General features: G+C 44.0%; 1 protein-coding gene across 1 annotated transcript in view; it reads right to left on the bottom strand.

Annotated features, from left to right (window-relative positions):
• Positions 1 to 1169: 1169 nt before the first annotated feature.
• HTR4 (5-hydroxytryptamine receptor 4) overlaps positions 1170 to 16341 on the bottom strand; it is a 54163-nt gene continuing 38991 nt past the window's right edge. The window contains 3 exon segments of the mRNA XM_065644390.1: positions 1170 to 1270; positions 4215 to 4356; positions 4359 to 4440. Coding sequence (XP_065500462.1) covers positions 1170 to 1270; positions 4215 to 4356; positions 4359 to 4440 — 325 coding nt within the window.

Genomic DNA, 16341 nt, shown 5'->3' on the forward strand with positions numbered 1-16341 from the left:
CTGGCTCTGAACACAAGAGCCAACAGCATCCCTTTCCTCGGCAGAGCACGACCCGGGAGGAAACCCCCGATGGCGTGTGTGCCGCCCCTGTATCGGAGCTTGCAGCCACCCATCCAGTTTGGAGACAGTTCCCAGGGTCCTTTGGACAGCGGGGAGCGAACAGGAATTGGAAGGTGTCTGCTCCCTTTCCCAAAAATGCCTCCCACCACCCTGCACGCCTGCAGTACCCGTGTAAGGCTGCCTGCTCTGGTTACACACACCCACGTCTCTGCGCCAGCCTGGGAAGCACAGCGTGCAGTTCCGCACCTGTTTTACCCCCGAGTCACCCCCCCTGGTTTTTAACTTTGCTCTGAACACTTGTGTCCATCCTTCTTCCATGAGCTCCCCGTCCATCAGCCTGCAGGCTGCTAATCCCGGTGGCTGCTGCAAAGGGCCCCTCGCAGGTACAGAAACTCTGCAGGGTTTGGATCACATCAGTACAGATACTGCTCATGAACAACAAACCGAGCGCGCAGACAGCCCTGCCCAGCTCCAGCCGAATCGCTGACGGGCCGAAGGGCTCGTGTGGCAGCAACTCCCGCGCTGTCAAAGCCTCTGAACAAACACCGCGCTCAGTGTTGCCTCCGCAGCCTCTGTCACTTTACCCCTGGCAGGAGAAATCATTTTACCTAGAGGGTCATAATAATAGCAGAGAAAAATAACTTAAAAAATAATGAAATAAATGTCCACAACTGTCCAAGCACGGCAAAGCCTTCCAAAGCTTCCAGCTGGGCTGTCAGCAGGTTAACGGAGCCGCAGCCAACACAAACCCAGGGCGGCGCGCAGCTGGCTTGGCTCCGCTCAGTAATCCCTTCCCGATACACCTGCCTACGTTATTAATTGCTTCCATTTTTGAACGGACAGAAGGCGGTTCCTGTTGTCCTGACGTTCGCTGGAGGATCAGGTGAGGTTTTGCAGCTGCCCGGGGCTGGGTTGGGAAGGGTTTGCTTTGGGGGGGCTGGACCAGGAGCTGGGACCTCTCTGCTCCCCGCAGCCTTCGCCACCTAAATCCACTGCCCCCCTTGCCCGGAAAATGAAGGACGCGGGGTCACCAGGTAGAGGAGAGATTCTGAGCACACGCTCAGACACCAGAGCCCAGAGCTGCTGCAGACGTGGCTGTCTGGGTGCATTTACGGTACGTGCGTCCGGGCTGCCAGCAGCGCTGCCAGGACCGTCAGGTCACAGCGGGGGACACCAATGGCCACGACGTCCGGGGAAGTTTTGACACGAACTACACAAAAAGCTGATAAGCACCAAGTTTCATTCTATTTGCAAATCTTTTTCACAGCCTTTATATTTTAAATGCAGAATAGTTACTGCCCAAGTTTTCAAATACCCCCTGGTAATTCCGTTAAAATGACAAGAGAAACTTTCCATGTAAAGGCATTGCAATTTGTTGTTGTTGTTTTTTGATAAGCATCCTTTATTAATATTTTTAAATTAACTTATTTTGCCAACCACTTGCACTCCAAATGAAAGATTTCAAATTAAACCAAGCATTAAATTTCAGCAAAACCAAAACTCTGAAAAGCCTGAATCTATGAATGTTTTCCTGGCAGCAGCACATCGTAGTCCAAATTAAAGCAGAAAGCTGTGGTGCTGAGCTCTGGCTCGCTCCTTTTGAAGACAATGCATGCCCTGAAAAAATGTACACGCTAATTTAGTGTACAACTAGGAGATTTAACAGGTTGGAGTGGATTTTAAGGGAGGTCAGAGTATCTGAGAAACATGCAATTGTAGAGACTTACTTGCTAGGTCAAAAATAATCAGTTTCAAGCTAAAATCAGAGTGGTACTGAAAATGCTTTTCCCATTCTCCAAAAGTTTTCACAGTTTAAAATATTTTCCACATTTCTGATTTGGAGCAAGGCTGCAACATCTTATGAGACAGGAAAGAAAAAAAAGAAAAAAGGAAAAAAGAAAAAAAGGAAAAAAGAAAAAAGGAAAAAAGAAAAAAGGAAAAAAGAAAAAAGGAAAAAAGAAAAAAAGGAAAAAAGAAAAAAGGAAAAAAGAAAAAAAGCCAAGTTCAATTAATGTTTGAGGCCTTTTTCTGCCTTTTATCAACGTGACTGATGTAACCACTGTGTTATTGGCAATTTTGTATGAGTGAGCACTCATCTACTTGTCTCTTTCATTTTCTCCTTTTTTCCAACTGTTGACTGGAAACTTCAAATGAAACATTTCAAAATATATTTCTTCTTCCTATGCAACTAGAAACTCTCTCCAGGACCCCTGCAAACTTCTCGGTAACAGCTTTGGTACAGCCAGTTTGCATCTTGGAAGGCTGCAATGATGTTTGCAGAGGCAACCCAGAAAACACAAATATTTCTAGTTATTCTTAGTGAACACAATCAACTTCTCTACGTGTGTCCCGTTCCTCCCACCGCCGGTTCTGCTCCCTGTGGGCTCAGACAGGGTCCCGCGGCTTTGGTTCAGTAGGATGTTTGCACAAGGAGACGCGAGCGCCGGGAATTAGAACCTGCATAATGGCCAGAACTGGAGAAACAGGGACTCCTTCAGTCTCGACAAAGAACCCTTGACATGATGTCTCTGCTTTCAGCTGTTTTCTGAGCAGATCCTGAAGTCTTGGTGCGAAAACAGCGGAGCAGGAGATCTCAGAAATGAAATACTGCAAAGGAGCTGAAGTGCAAAGAATTGTTTCCAGATGCATCCTTGCAAGGTGATGAAGCTGGTAAAGTGAAGCTGGTAAAATAAGGTTTCCAAGAAGGAAAGCAAATAGGGGATGATTGCTCCCAGTGACAACACGAAGCCTCTTCTTCGCAGAAGTAAACACTTGTTGGGATTAGAGGAAGACAAAATGCTACTGTGTGTGATGTGATAAACTTTGAAGATTTACATTTTGCCTGAAAAGAGATTCACATTTTTAATGATGGAAACCACCGTTACTGAACCCAGCCCCCTAAGGGGACAGAGTGCAGGAGGAGTCTGCAACTGTAAGTGGAACTGAGCTTCTGAATTGAACAATGAATTGAAACTTTTCTTGGATTTGAAAATTGTGTTGGTCCACAATTTATCTTTCCTTGCCTTTTTTTTTTTTTTGTTTCCTGTCACAGCTGCACAACTTTTCAGTGCTTTCCCATCTGGAATATATGCCGCACCATTATTGTAGCTTCACACTCAATACAGTGCCCATTTCTCAAAGCTCCATTTCTTTCAGATGGACTTACAGGGAAAGAATAAATATCTCTCTTTAACGTCAAATTGGGATTACGGTTAACGATCACTTGGCAGACCAGAGTAGGTTATTTTAATGAACTCATCATTCTGAAATAAGCCTTCCACCATCTGTTCAGTCCCATAATTATAAATGCAAACAACATAATTCATAAGTGCACTATAAAAGAGAGGGAAAGGGAGAACAGCTCAAGCTGACTGTTTGTTAGTTATTCCAGGCAGTGATGCATCTGCTTACTTTGTTCCTGTTTCAGGAGCAGGTAAAAACCAGTCCTTTAATTCTGTATTTTATGGCAGCCACTAACCCACAGTAAATGATTGCCTGTAGGTGACAGAGATGTCGTCAAATGCAGTGTAGTTTCTGGTAGGCATCATTATTTAGCCATGTCTATGATGGAAGTGCACAGGAAAGATCCCACAGACCATCCTGAATCCCACCGACAATGCTATTTTCTCCCTGAAAAGATGCTTTTGACCTTTTGGAAAAGCGGGAAATCTTGGGAAACAGTCAGAAAATGGAGAAGAGTGTCAACATAAAATCCAAGAATCTCTGGAATTTTCTGTTTTAATTTGTGACATTTTTCATTTTGAAGGCAGCAATTTTTTTTAATCTGAAGTACACAACATGTCAAAATGGAATGTGAACAAAACATGTTGTTTCATTCCCATTTTTCTGTTAAAAAAATGAATATACATAAACCAAACTAAATGTATTTTCACTAAACACTTTAATACATCTGCATATTTAATTTTCAAAAAGTCCATGCAGAAATGTCCCTCTCTCACATTTACCGGGTTCGTAGACTCCATGAAATGAAACGTTTTCCCGTTAACTCTGTAATGCCTGGGCTGAACGACTCGGGCTCCCAGCCGCTAAGTGAACTGCCGCATCTGGCCATCAGCAGGAAATCTTTCCAGCAGGATGAGAAGAACACCCCGCCACCTGCTCAACACCGTTCCCAAATGGGAGCCAGAACTTACAAGCCCATTCTGCCTTTTTGTCGATACGTATCAAGACTGCAGGACACGTAAATCGATTTGATAATCCATGCTGAAAAACTACTGCTGTATCTAATAATGCTAGGCTGAAGAGCTCCTGTTTCTCGGTGGGCTTCTCACTTCTCCCTGGTTCTGAGATACTTGCAAGATCTCCGAGCAGTGAGGTTTAAGCTTTTTGTGTATCGTCCTTCTGCTGCGTCTGGTTGACCTGCAACCCAGAGGAGACCAGCACGTTACCCAAGGTGAGTTTGCTACAGGTAGGTCTCCCTCTGCACCTACTCGTCATCTGCTTGGGCCAACACAAGCCAACTCAGAGATAATTTCTCTTCTAAACATACGAGAAACCAACGAATATAAAAAGAGTGCGTGAACTGAGAAAACACGAGACCCGCTCCAAGAGAATTCCCTCAAATATCAGATATTCTCCTTTAACTCTGCAGAGATACCCTCGGTATTCGTTTCCCGTGCGCTGTCGAGCTCAGGGCTCCTTCCCGCGGGGGCTGGAGGGTTTCGGACGCGGCAGGGGACGGTGGGGCCGTTGTGGCCGGTTCCTGGGGGCTGGTCAGGCTGGGCGGCAGATGAACGTCTCCATCCCCTCCTCCCACGGCCGTTTCTCTTCATCGCCAGCTGACGGCCTGCAGAGCCCCTAACGATGTCATTAGCTGAGGAAAGGGCCTGGGGTAGACCATGATGTGCTAAATCGCCTGTCGGAGCCCTGGGGTGGAACGGCCGACCAGACGTGGTCGGGCTCTGTCTGTGCCCAGGACAGCACAGCAACGTGGCCAAGAAAATTCAATCCATCCTCTGCACTGAGCTTTGCAACAAGGACCTTCCTTTGCCTTCACTGGTTCTTATTCCAGTCTTGGGGAGGGATCATCTTTTACTTGTGTGTAAAACCACCCAGCCAGTGGATTTGATGTCTCAAGCAGCATGAGCAAAGATAAAATATTCCTAAATTCTTAAAATGCCCTAGCCAAGTTTGAAGTCTGTCCTAGCCTTATTTAATTTATTTTAATAAAGAGCAGCAAATATCAGTGGGCCATTCCTCCTTAGACGTGATGCAATCCTTTGGGAAAACATGGGGAAAATCCACAGAAATATAATCAAAAGTTCAATTTTCGCATTGCAGCTGAATGGTGAAAATCTGGATCTCGGGAAAACATTTGGATTGCTAAATTATTTATACAGATATGACAGCAATGTTGATTTTAAAGTCATTTGTAGTCAAATGTAAATACAAATTTGTCTCTACCTCATGACGTGTTTATTTTTTTCCACTCTTAAGCAGTTATGCTGAATATCTTAATTATCTTTAAATCAAATAATGCTGTTCAGACCTTGTGAGCTGGAAGTAAGCACTCATCATTCTTTACTAAATTTCAGTTAGAGGTTTTAAAACCAGCTGTCTCCAGCCCACGTAATCCAGCCTCCAGTACATTTTGTAAGACTTCTAATGCCTCCTCAGATTTAAAATTTGCAGACCGTTCTCCAAGTAAGTAAAAAGCTGGGGAAAAAAAACCATTACTTTCTTTGTATTTGAAAAGTGGCAGAAAACAAAGAAAGCATCCATCAATACTTCCGTTTCTCTCCGTTTGTAGGGACACGGTTTAGTGGTGGGCTTGGCAGTGTTGGGTTAATGGTCTTTTCCGACCAAAATGATTCTATGATTATATTCTATCTCCAAAGGTGGAGGTGAGCAGATAATGTCCAGTGGATATGTGACTGCACCGACACAGAGGCACTACTGCTTTAGGTTGATGTACAATAGAAAAGTTTCCTGTTTTTTTCTGGCAAAACAAGAACAAAATCCCCTTCAGTTCATTAATTTTTGTGTTTACAGTAGAAATGTATCTTTTTTTAAGGAGGATGTTTATCTCCTCTTAAAAGTGCAGGCAAATAATAAGCTGAAATATGATTTTGAAATGAAATGTCAAAACACTTCAGCACTTGTTTTCTTTTCATTTTCTCCTGCTGAAAACATTTGCTGAACTTGACCCAATCAGTTCATTTCCCTGGAACTGCAAGTGCTCATTACATCTTCCTTTTTTAAAAATGCTTTTTATTTCCAGGCTTTATTAATTAATTTGGTCTAAGAAAAATGATAAGAACCCATTCAAGCTACTTCAGCTTCAACAGCTAATCCCAGCACTCTGCCCCTTTGCTCACAAGACTCTTGTTCCATGAATGGAGGAAAATCGTATTGGCCTCTCCGGCAGAGCGCTGAACACAACCTTCCACTTGGCACAGGAAACAGATTGGATAGAGATTGATTAACAAAGATAACTAATCAGAAGCCTGGCCTGAGTCAGCCAAGGCATTTCACACAGGTCAGCAAAGCAGCAAAGGGCCGAATTCAATAAAAACAGGGCTGAAGGAACACATTTTGGATGTCATTATCCCTGGCTGCTGGCTAAATCCTTTTGCACGATGTTATAAAGTCTCATTGTTGTATTGAATAATAACCTCTTAAGATGATAATTACAAAGATCGGCTAAGCGAGCTATTTTAAGAAATTGTTGACAGAAGGTTACCAAGAGCTCAGGACACCTCTTTTCCCGGCTTCCTTAGGCTTCCGTCCTGCAGCTGCTTGACCCGAATGATGTTTTTAAGTTTCCCTATTTTCCGCTGCAGGACGTTCTGCTCAACTTCAGCAAAAGGCCTTGGACTTTGGATATTATGAACATAAATGTGACAATGACTGGTGATGAAAAACATGGGATCCACGCAGCAATCAAGGTGATGGAGTCAATCCAGAGATGCTGACTCCATCACAGATTTACAGCTTGTTAATGTTATAATAGTTGATGTTTCCACAAGAGAAACAGAAACTTGGGCACTGAAGGACAGAAACTAAGCTAAGTTTAAAATCAGCAAAGCAGCTATTTGTTTTCAATGATATAAATCTATTTGCTAATTATAAGCACCAGCATAAACAAGCAAGCAAATGACCGAGGCCATTCAATGCCCCGCTACAGAACACGGGCACTCTCCCCTTCCCACATTAACTCTGCATTTCCATTTCTCTCTCATTAATGTTAAGTTTCACACTACATTATGTGCTCTAATTACCTGAAGTTTTTGGCCTACAGTTCATGCTTGCACCATAACTAATGCAACATTCATAAAAGGCCCAAATCTGATAATTAGGAGAGTACTTGGAAGTGCCCGTTTACATTAGAAATACACAGCATCACATTAAGAGCAGCTTTAACTACCCACAGATGGGATAGCTCGTAATAGGCTTCTGGTTTTTAACTAAGGTGTTTCAATTACTGAAGAACAAGCGGGATCAATTAAGAATATTCAAATGGAAGATAATGAATGGGGTTTTTTTAATAAATGGAGATCTCCCAACTGGCATAATTAGATCTTTCATCTGCTAAGATAAAAACCACAAGCCATTCATCAAAGCTGTGGAATGAAATAGAGGCAAAACCCCTTGGAGCTGTTTCCTGGTGCAATGCAGACACCACAATTTCCAAACGTATTGCAGACCAGCAGCCTTGAGCCCCAAGACTGACTTTTGTTTGTCAGGCTTCAAATATGTGCCACAGTGTCAGAACTGCAGCTATCTGGGAAATCGGTGGCTTTTCTGCAGTGAGATATCCACTGAAAAATGGCAATTACGGTTTGTGGAAATCTTCTGGAAAAAAATCATCATTTCACGTGTCTACTTTTTGTGTGCAATAGCAGAACTTTTTTTTTCTTGGTGTCAAAACAAGGCTTTCTGCAAAGAATTATGTGGTTTATAACAAAAGCCTAGCATATGCACATTGTTAATGTCAGTCACTAATTTAAGCTCCTTTGTGAACAGCAAACTATCACAAACTCCCTCAGAGTATCTGGGGCTCCCGCATGTTCCATCCTCGTCCCATCCTGCTGCTCAGCTTTCTGTCCTTGTCCCATCCTCCGCTCAGCTTCGTGCTCGCCCGGTCCGTATCATCCCCTCCTGCCTTCTGCAGGGCCGGCTCACACGCCTGCCCATGCAATGGCCGTGGCTTCGTACCCTGGTCATTCTGGATGTCCTGACAGCGCTGTTGTGAAGCTGTACGTATCTTAAGGCGCCTAATGGTAAGAGCTGAAAATTGCATTTTCTGGTAATGGAAAAACGATGCAAAAATTAAACAACAAAAAACAGTATTGAAGAGAAGCTGCCAAATTAATGTATACTGTGATTAAGTTATAAAAGACATGCCCATCATTAACCAATTGGCATGAGATAAATGCTTTCTGACCACCTGCAAAAGTCAGATATTTTTCAAGTTTTAGATCCTTCTGCACGACAGGAGGGAGTCAGAAGATTGAGTGATACATTGTTCAGAAGCAGAGTGCTTAGTTTATATTTAACTAATAATTAATAGATGTATTGTAAATAAGAAACTAAACAATTATAACTAACATCATCAATTATTTCTTGGTATAGATGTATTGTATGTCCAAATTTCCAAAAATTGTAATGCATATGTAATAATTATTTGAATGTAAGCAATGCAAGAGCATCCAGTGTTTGGAGCACTGATGGTGGATGATCCCCAGTGTTTCCCAGCGCTGCTAAAATAAAGAATGTCGCTTAACAGTACAATTGGCTCTGCTGTTAAGTTTATTCCTCCGTTTCAGTATGAAGATCAAAATGAATAATAAAGATCCTTGTTGGTGCCTTTAACATCTCAACTAGTATCTGCTGTGTTCCGGGTTAAGTTGCAGTAAGTCTTACTAACTTAAGGTGCAGTTTCTTTGGCTACGGTAGGTGCTGCCTTTTCTCAGCTTTCCATCCTGCTCCCAGCGCAGGACGGCTCAGAGAGCAAACGCCGTGTTTCACCATGCTGAGCTACCACTCTTCCCTACTTCTTCCTCAAGGTTTTTCAATTAATATTTCTATGATATTCATTAGCTGGCACATTCCTGACTTTAGACTGCTTCTCTGTCACAGCCCACGGGGTCTGAATTGGTAAAACTTTATACATCATATTATGAAAAAATATTAACATGGTGAACTTCTGAGCCGTGCTCATAACTAGTCTTATTTTGTAAGCATTTTATTAGGATTAAATGTCATACCACAGATGGTGACATTGGAAGTGGGTGCTTTATTTGAGCAAAATCTCCCTATTCTCCTCCGTTCAGCCTTGGGTTGGTAACTGCCCAGAGCATTTTCCCGCAGTGCCGAAGGGCAGCAGCGGACCCTCCCTGCTCCCCGTCCTGCTCCGTCCTCCTATATACGCCCCACTTGCAAACATTAATTCCCTGCATCACTTTCAGAGACAGTTGCTCCTCGTTTTTAGCTTGGTTAAAACCGATACCAAAATAAGCCAATAAGTACATATTGCTTGGTGGCTGTGTTTTCATTCCCCTGTTGTTCTTCAGGAAGGATGATGCTTCGTTTGCTCATCTGCCTTCCCTGCCAAGAGCTATTTCACAGCCAGGTTAGATCGTCTTCAGGAGCGTGCTGGGGAGGACAGGAGGTGCCTTTGACAGCTTCTTCATTTCAATATGATTCAGAGGTTGCTCAGTCCTCATTTTCTGTTCACTACATCCCCGAACATCCTGTGACGATTGCCTGTTATCTGACTTCAGCCTTTCCAATCTCAACAGGAGTAGTTCCTGGACATCTGCTACTGAGAACCTCATAGGAGTGACGCCAGCTACTGCTCCCTCCAGGCCCAGGGACCCTCTGAACTTGTGTGTGCAAGAAGGACCTGAGGAAAAAACGTTCTCATCTGAGCATCATAGCAAGCAGAACCTCATCTCTTCTGGAGATGTCCAAAAGAAAAACATCAAGCTCAGCCTGAACATTTGAGCACACAATGGCCAAAGACGCCTCTCCAAGTGTCAGGAGAGGCAAAAATCTGAAGAGGAAAGAGTATTGATGCAAACAGTTTCTAGCTTTCGGGAGGGTGAGGGGAATCCAAGAACTAGGGAGCATAATCAAAGCAGATATTTATCCTCTGATGGGTTTCATAAAGTAAAAAGAGCCCTAGGCAATCCCTTTTGAGATCCTCTGTTGCCCAAATGCCTTGTAGATTGGAACATGACACTTAAGAGCTGTACTGATCGATGTACTGATTTTGATCATAGGAGGAGGTAACTAGTGCAATCAAAATATCCGGCAGTCAGCTGTGAGAAACACACACAGTAATCGCTGATAAAATCATATTCCTTCCCCTGCTGACACAATTAAGTTTTCAGGTTTTTTGCAGAAATATAAGGTGGAGAAATTAAGTTTCACGTGAAACTAGTAATTTATTCTACTTGATGTAAAGTGAAACGCTGGCAGAAAACAATCCAAAAATATTTTATGAATACTGAGTCTTTGGACTGACTCAGCCAAGTTTGAGTCCTTTGAGCATATGTGATGCTCTGAAGTTTTTTTGGAATGGGCCTGTGGAATACGTATTTTCACTGGCATTCAAGTCACAGATCATAGTTACACCTGCAAATGACAGAGCACACTCACAACAGTATGTGGTACCTAAATCTGAATGCAAACTGTCAAGGCAGATCAGAGATATACTTGTCATTGGTGCCGTGGCAATAGACATTGTATGTTATAAATATCATACAGATTCAGAATCAAGAGACCGATTTGCTTCAGATGGGACAGATAAGCCCAAAGTCACTAAATGTTGTAACTGGCAAATTGTGTTCTACAAGACCAGCTTTTCCGAAGTCTCAGCAGCTCCTGGCACAGTGACACCCGCTCTCCGCTGCAGAAGTAGCTCAGAAAGCACAAGAGCCCAAGCGGAGGCACCGGGAAGAAGAGCGCATGTCCCAGCAAGTGCAAAATCGCCCTTCGATCCACAAACGAAACTTCCGTCTACATGACAATTGCTAGATTACTTAAGGAATTTCTTCCTAGTCTATCCAGCACAAGAAATACCAGTTTCTTATTTAAACAAAGAATGTCTAAAACGTAAACCCCAAAACAGACATTAATTAAGCAAAACCCCATCTGTGTTTATCCCTGGTTTAGGGCCTTCAGCCTGAGCCAATGAGGTTGTATTGATCAGGTTTGCTTCCACCCATGGACCTGATGGCCAGAGCACCACAGCCCTGTGCCGTACAGTAATTCTGATGTATCACTGAACCCGCCGTACTGCAGCTTTTCTGAGCCCTGGCATAAGCCGGTGGGATGTCACCCTCTGATCTCTTTGTGCTTGTAACTGAGCGTGCAAAACCACGGTGCTGTTAACACCGCGCTACTTGATTTCTTTTAGTCCTCCTGCAGATGTGAGTTCCTTCAGGGCTCACAAACCCAGCAGCCCCTACCTGCCCACTGCTTAATATATTGCCTTCAAATTTAAAGTGCAGAAGCAAACAAATAAGTCCAAACTTCTGAAGGTTGTGATACCCCCTTCCTTGGTTGCTTCTGGACCTCGATATTTTCTGCTTCAGAGGAGATGACATAGTCTATAAATCTCTGCCTTAGCCTCTGCTTTGGTAAATAAATGTTGCTCAGATTTATGTTAGCTCCCATTCTTGAGGAAAAGCAAAGCAATGACGCACGTAGCAAATGGAACAGAAAACTGCATGTTAGCCAGCAGGTTTCAAATGCGACTGGCTTCAGTTTTGGCTCAACTACAACAATAAACCATTAATAAACAAAATTTTGTACCTACAATGCTTTGTATTACACTGAGGCCATTTAAGATGCACTTTGCCTAATAATTTAGCAAAAAATCACACCCCTGCATGACTGGCATGATACTTGTTATATGTATAAAATGTAACAAAGTTTTGGCCCCTTTTTACGTAGACTCATCTATGTTTCTATAAAAATGCAAAAGCGTATTAGCCCTTATCAGAAAAATAACGAGAGGTGTGCTGGACTCTGCAGACATTTGTTCTTTATTATTTTATCAGTGCTCATCTTAAATCCTTTGCTTGCACTTCTGTTGCTTCTTAGAATAGCCTGACAGGAGTAATTATTTTTAAAAGTGAAATGATTTGTTGTGGATCAGAGTCAAAGCATGTGGTTTTCACACACTGAGCATCTAAGCCCTTTACTTGTGCTTGTAATCACTTGTTTTTTGTAAGTGAGCAAATACAAATATTTACCTTCGGGAGTCTTAAACCGTGGCACTGTTTTCCATCCAGAATTGTGCTATCTAAAAACAAATACCTGAGAGCAGTATTATTTGGGGAGGACACCGTCACACCCTCGGCTAACGAGCACATTGGACAAGGGTGATTTCAATCATAGCAATGAAATTCAGTTTCCAAACATCCCCTGTGATGTTGAGAACATCAGCACTGAGCTCCTGGCTAAATGTCCCTGTTTTGAAGCTCGATTTGACCCTGAGAGCTCTGAGCTTCTTATAAGGTAGAATGGGATAGGATAGGATAATTTTGAGTTGGAAGGGAAAAATATTCTATTGTATCAGACCCTGAGGAGCTGACTGCTGTGTCTCCCTTAGGATTCACCAGTATGGAAAGCCAGAGAACGGAAGGACTTAGGAAGCTGAAGACACTGCCCTGAGGTGGCCACTGCCCCTTCCAATGTGACAAAGAACCCAACCTCGACTTTCTCATGTTCTCTGGAAGCCACGGAGCAACCAGCCCCAGGTGCCTCGGTAAGTACCTGCATGGTCATGGGAAGGGTTAGAAGGAGCCACGCGATCGCAACCCTCACCGTTTTCAGTGCGCAATCATATGAATTATGTCGGAGAAACGCAATATTTTTAGCATCAGACACCCTAAAATGACAAGCAATTTTCTGGATCACGAAGGTTGTTCATTTAACAACCAGCTAATCTCCTTATTGACCCCCAGACTATTTGCTGGTGCGGACCCACCGAATGGGTTCACACACCACAGTCTGCATCCTGAGCTGCTTGCAGCCAAATCTCAGTGTTTTCCCTAATACTGTAGCGCAGGAGTCTAGAATGGGTTACCTGAAAAATAAGCCTTATTTAGCAAGTGGGGATGACAATTACACTGTTCCCGTCTTCCTAATGCAATCAGGAAATTACTTTCAAAAAGGACCACAAGATCTGGTGGCTCCAGATAGACTTGTCACCTCATATACCATCCAAAAAGCAATTTAGTTACCAACATGGAAGTAATTTCAGCCGACTATACTGGTGCAAAGAGTGTTTTTCTTGCTGAGCTTTACAGCTTTTGAGTGATTGAAAAGCACTGAGCAAGATCTCACGGTGATTAATAACAGTCTGAAAAACAAGGTTTCAGCTACAAAACTTGGTAATATACAGCCAGTTAACTTCTGTGGGAATTCCCAAGCTGGCTGTGAATGTGCCATAAGGACGATGTGGTATGGAGACCTCAGACTGTTTAGGCAGATGCATGGCTCAAGGAAACAACTATTTAAAAAAAAAATAAGGCTGTCATGGCTGAGAAATAAAATATGGAGGGAGGCTATCTATTGAGATAATCTATTATATAGGCATTAGGTTTGCAAAATCAGAAGATGAGGGAAAAAAAAATGTATCAGGAGACCCAAGAACAGCTGCGGATTCCTGCCTGGGACATGGGCATGCCCTGAACACACCAATGGCACGGGAACATCGCAGCTGAGGCACAAAAGGTGTGCTGCTGTAATAGGTCAAATGGGATTTCTGGGCAGGGATTCCCCAGTTCTTGTTTAAAAAAAAAAAAAAAAAAAAAAAAAGCTAGCTTGCTTTTTCCCTTTTTTTTTTTATTATTATTATTTTTAGGTTGACCCAGAACAACTAAGCTTTCTTTTTATGGGAGAGACAACTTAGAATTTCTCTCCTGAAGTAAGAACTGATGACACTGATTACTGGAATTATCCTTTCGTTCTGAATAAGCTAAGAAATGCTAATTTCTCCCGACCATTTCATACAGCTGCTGTGCCTGGCGTGTGCTAATTCTGTTACACAGATAAGATGTGTTGCGATCAGAGAACTTAAGAACACATAATCTAGCTGTAAAGGCAATCTCGTGTGTATCTTGGCAGGGCTTTATCTGTGCTACCAAGCCTCCAGCTGCCAAGGTCTTCCCCCCTGGTTAACGGGCAAGCCGGTGTTTAGCCAAAAAAAAAATGGGTGCGTTCCAGGAGCTAAGCACAACCTCCTCAAATAAACGTGGTCGGTGAGGCCGCCACTGCCGTGTTGCTGAACACCATGTTCCCGGCGCGTGCCCTCCCGAGTTCAGATGTCACAGCCGCTTGTCCAGCCACTTCTGGATCGCTCGGTTTCATCTTCTCCAGCTGTAAGTCATGTCGCTTAATTAAGCTGAATTAAGTGTTGCGGGCATCTCTTGAGCTCAGTTATCTCTTCATTTAATTACAATAATGCACCATATAATGTTTGCTGTTTGATGGGATGTTTTGCACAATAGTTTAATCCAGTAACTGAAAGAATTAATCAGTTCTTAGAATATGTCTCTAAATGGGTGGCCAAGTAAACTGCATGTTTGTCACAAATGCCTGGGCTTGTTAGTCATCGTAATCTGCTGCTGATATTATATGCACAGAATCAGAAACACATCACCCAGTGCCATGGCTCTCAGATCTCCATAGGCTTTTCTACAGTAGGAATCGGACTAATATTAAACAGAGATATCTGGTGTTTCTCAGCTGAAAGGCTTGGCCACAGCCCAGGAGAGTTTACAGTTTTGGTCTTGTTCCACAAATATTTAGTCCCTGTGTATATTTATGCCTCTGGAGAAGAGGAGACTGAGAGGAGACCCCATGGCAGCTCCAGCTTCCGAGGGGGAGCAGGAGGGGCAGGGCTGAGCTCTTTCAATGCAGAACCCCAGGGGATGGCAGGGAGATGTGCCGGGGAGGGTCAGGTGGACGTGAGGAGAAGGTTCTTCCCCCAGAGGTGCTGGACACTGAACAGGCTCCCCAGGGAGGTGTCCCGGCCCCAACCTGACAGTGTTCAAGAAGAGACTGGACACCGTCCTCAGACACACGGGGTGACCTGTGGGGTGTCCTGTGCAGGGACAGCAGTTGGACTCGATGGTCCTTGTGGGTCCCTTCCAGCTCGGGACATTCTGTGATTCTAAGTCTTGCAGCAAGGACAGAGCCGAGCAAAGGCAGGGACGGTCCTGAGCAGACGGCGGCCCCCGGGCAGCGCGGGGCTCGGCTCTGCTCTGCTCTCAGCATCGCTTGTGGCACCCTTTGCCATCCTGCTCTTCTCGCTTTGCTGCACACAGCTGTTACTCCTCCAGCAACACAACCAGAGGCGAGCACAAACCCCTGATGATTGATTAAGAGAGGTGCTTTCTCTCCGCCCACCCGTATACACTCAATCAAATACACTTTACCATAAAAGTACAATACTTGTTAAAGAAAAAATACGCAGAGCCTGACTGCTTTGCTATCAAAATTTCCATGAACTTTCTGCTTCTTCTTGAACTGAACGGAGACGTTCAGCTGCATCAGCAATCACTCCACGTGCAGGACACTTGTTTTTTGCTGGTTAGGAGACTGATGAGAACGTGATGATCCTTGGAGACTGAAAAATAAGTACTGAGGGGGAATTAATTCCAGCATGAAGCTTTCGTTCATACTTCAGGAATCGGTTCCATCCAAATGGAGAGAAAAATCCAGCTGGCCCAAAGCCCTTACAAGCTTAGATGCTGGTTTTCCGGTACATATGGCAGTACCATTCAAAGAGCTATGACAATGAGACTGTTTATAGCTCTGGAAATGGCGCTGCCATCTGCACCACGGTGCAGCGGCTCATCCCCAGGACGTGACTCCGCGGCAGGACCCGTCCCGTGCCCTGCTCTTCATCGTGCTCGAGTGTCCTGTTAAAACACAGCGCGACTCCCGGGTCGTTGGTTGCAATAAATGAGAATGGAGGCACGATTTTTCGGTTGAGGAAATCCCTGCCATCTTACAGAAAAGCACCCTTGGTGTTCCTGTTGTTGTCTGGAGGAGAGGACCAGGAGCTGCCAGGCACAGGGTCTGCTGCTGCCGGGGCTGCAGCTCTGCCCTGCAAATGCTGAGGGGGCAGCTGCAGCAGTGCCAGTGGAATACAGGGACACGGGCACGTGTGCACACACACACGTGCCAATTTCCTCTTCCACCCCGTAGTTTAATAGGAAAAAAGAGAAAGCCTTCCTCTCTTTCCTGAGTCCCCCCATAAACTGGTGTATTTTCTTTCCTTCACTTTTGATTAAA

Source organism: Caloenas nicobarica, chromosome 13, assembly GCF_036013445.1.
Source record: "Caloenas nicobarica isolate bCalNic1 chromosome 13, bCalNic1.hap1, whole genome shotgun sequence".
In the NCBI taxonomy this organism is placed as follows: Eukaryota; Metazoa; Chordata; class Aves; order Columbiformes; family Columbidae; genus Caloenas; species Caloenas nicobarica.